Here is a 1,247-nt window from a genome sequence, read left to right on the forward strand (position 1 = left end):
TAACTAAGATAATAAAAAAATAAAAAAGCAAAATGTGAAGATAAAGTAACTTGCCGAGGTAATTAAAAATTCCAGCCGGTTGCAACGTGCTCAATGCACGACTACAAGCGTATGCTAATTAAAAGTAGCAAAAAATAACATAAAAATTATCGTGGGAGAGTATCTACGCGTCTGATTCGCTTGAACACTTTTCGTTCCATACTTACTTGAATATTGAGCGCACATCCAATAACTGTATAGCATATGACATAGCGGAAGATATCTCTTTGGCACGTTTTTCCTAAAGAATCAAAAATAATAATAATTTAACTGATTATTAAATTCTCAATGCTATATAAAGACTCACCTTGGGTAATGTTTCTTTAAGTTTAAATGCAATAACACCCAAATCACACATGGCTAATGCAAAGGCACACAATGAAGGTGCCACATACCATGATTCCCATGATTTATTCAATGAACGCGCAAATAAGGCACCAATTATAGGACCGGCGATGAAGCCTACTGAAAATGCGACACCCACTAATGCCATACCAAACGAACGTGTCTTCACACTGGAGACATCAGTGATGATGGACATGCATAGCGATATATTGCCTTTGCTGATACCGCCCACAAATCGAGCCAGCACGAAAAGTGCGAAATTACTTGAGAGCCCCCAAAGTAGATAGGATAAAGCAATACCAGCCTATTAAAGATGAGTAATGCATGCATAGGTATAAGAGTTTTCCAAATTTATTGTTACTCACCCCACATANCCCCAAAGTAGATAGGATAAAGCAATACCAGCCTATTAAAGATGAGTAATGCATGCATAGGTATAAGAGTTTTCCAAATTTATTGTTACTCACCCCACATATAAGCATTAAAGGCTTGCGGCCATAGTAATCCGATAGTCCACCCACAATGGGACTTGCCACAAATTGCAAAAAGCTGAACATGGAACCCAGGAATCCGCCATACAGCACCGATGTATATCGTTCTGGTGCGCCCACCTGCTGCTGGAACCAGTGTATGCGCCGCGTCAGCAAGTTATACAAGCCGGAGCTATCATTTTGTCGATAGTGCTCGAGCAAAGAAGGCATTAGTGGCAGGATCATGGTGAAGGCGAGTAAATCAAATAGGAGCGATATGAAAACGACCCTCACCATTGACCGTTCATTACTTTTGCCTGCTCCACCATCGGTCAATTCTACGCCCTTCAGCTTGTCATGGCCTTTACTCTTAATCGCCTCGGCACCATTGTT

The 1,247-nt window shown here is 40.8% G+C and overlaps 1 protein-coding gene across 1 annotated transcript; it reads right to left on the minus strand.

The window, feature by feature from the left end:
- Window positions 1-136: 136 nt before the first annotated feature.
- Window positions 137-1,241, minus strand: rtet (major facilitator superfamily domain-containing protein rtet). The gene is made up of 3 exons (XM_017608344.1): window positions 852-1,241; window positions 347-688; window positions 137-280 (listed from the first exon to the last, which is right to left on the minus strand). The coding sequence occupies exons 1-3, from the start codon at window positions 1,149-1,151 to the stop codon at window positions 203-205; spliced, it is 720 nt and encodes a 239-aa protein (XP_017463833.1). The 5' UTR covers window positions 1,152-1,241; the 3' UTR covers window positions 137-202.
- Between the last annotated feature and the right edge of the window lie 6 nt (window positions 1,242-1,247).

This window comes from Rhagoletis zephyria, unplaced genomic scaffold, assembly GCF_001687245.7.
Source record: "Rhagoletis zephyria isolate East Lansing unplaced genomic scaffold, Rhagoletis_zephyria_1.1 Rzeph_scaffold_73441, whole genome shotgun sequence".
Lineage (NCBI taxonomy): Eukaryota > Metazoa > Arthropoda > Insecta > Diptera > Tephritidae > Rhagoletis > Rhagoletis zephyria.

What these genes read in the sequence shown, in the direction of transcription:
- rtet (XM_017608344.1), bottom strand. Translation starts at nt 1,151, where the DNA reads ATGGTGAGGGTCGTTTTCATATCGCTCCTATTTGATTTACTCGCCTTC. An exon ending in CTTTAATGCTTATATGTGGG is followed by an intron (nt 689 to 851) that starts GTGAGTAACAAT and finishes CATCTTTAATAG; the next exon opens with GCTGGTATTGCTTTATCCTA. An exon ending in TTAAAGAAACATTACCCAAG is followed by an intron (nt 281 to 346) that starts GTGAGTCTTTAT and finishes TTGATTCTTTAG; the next exon opens with GAAAAACGTGCCAAAGAGAT.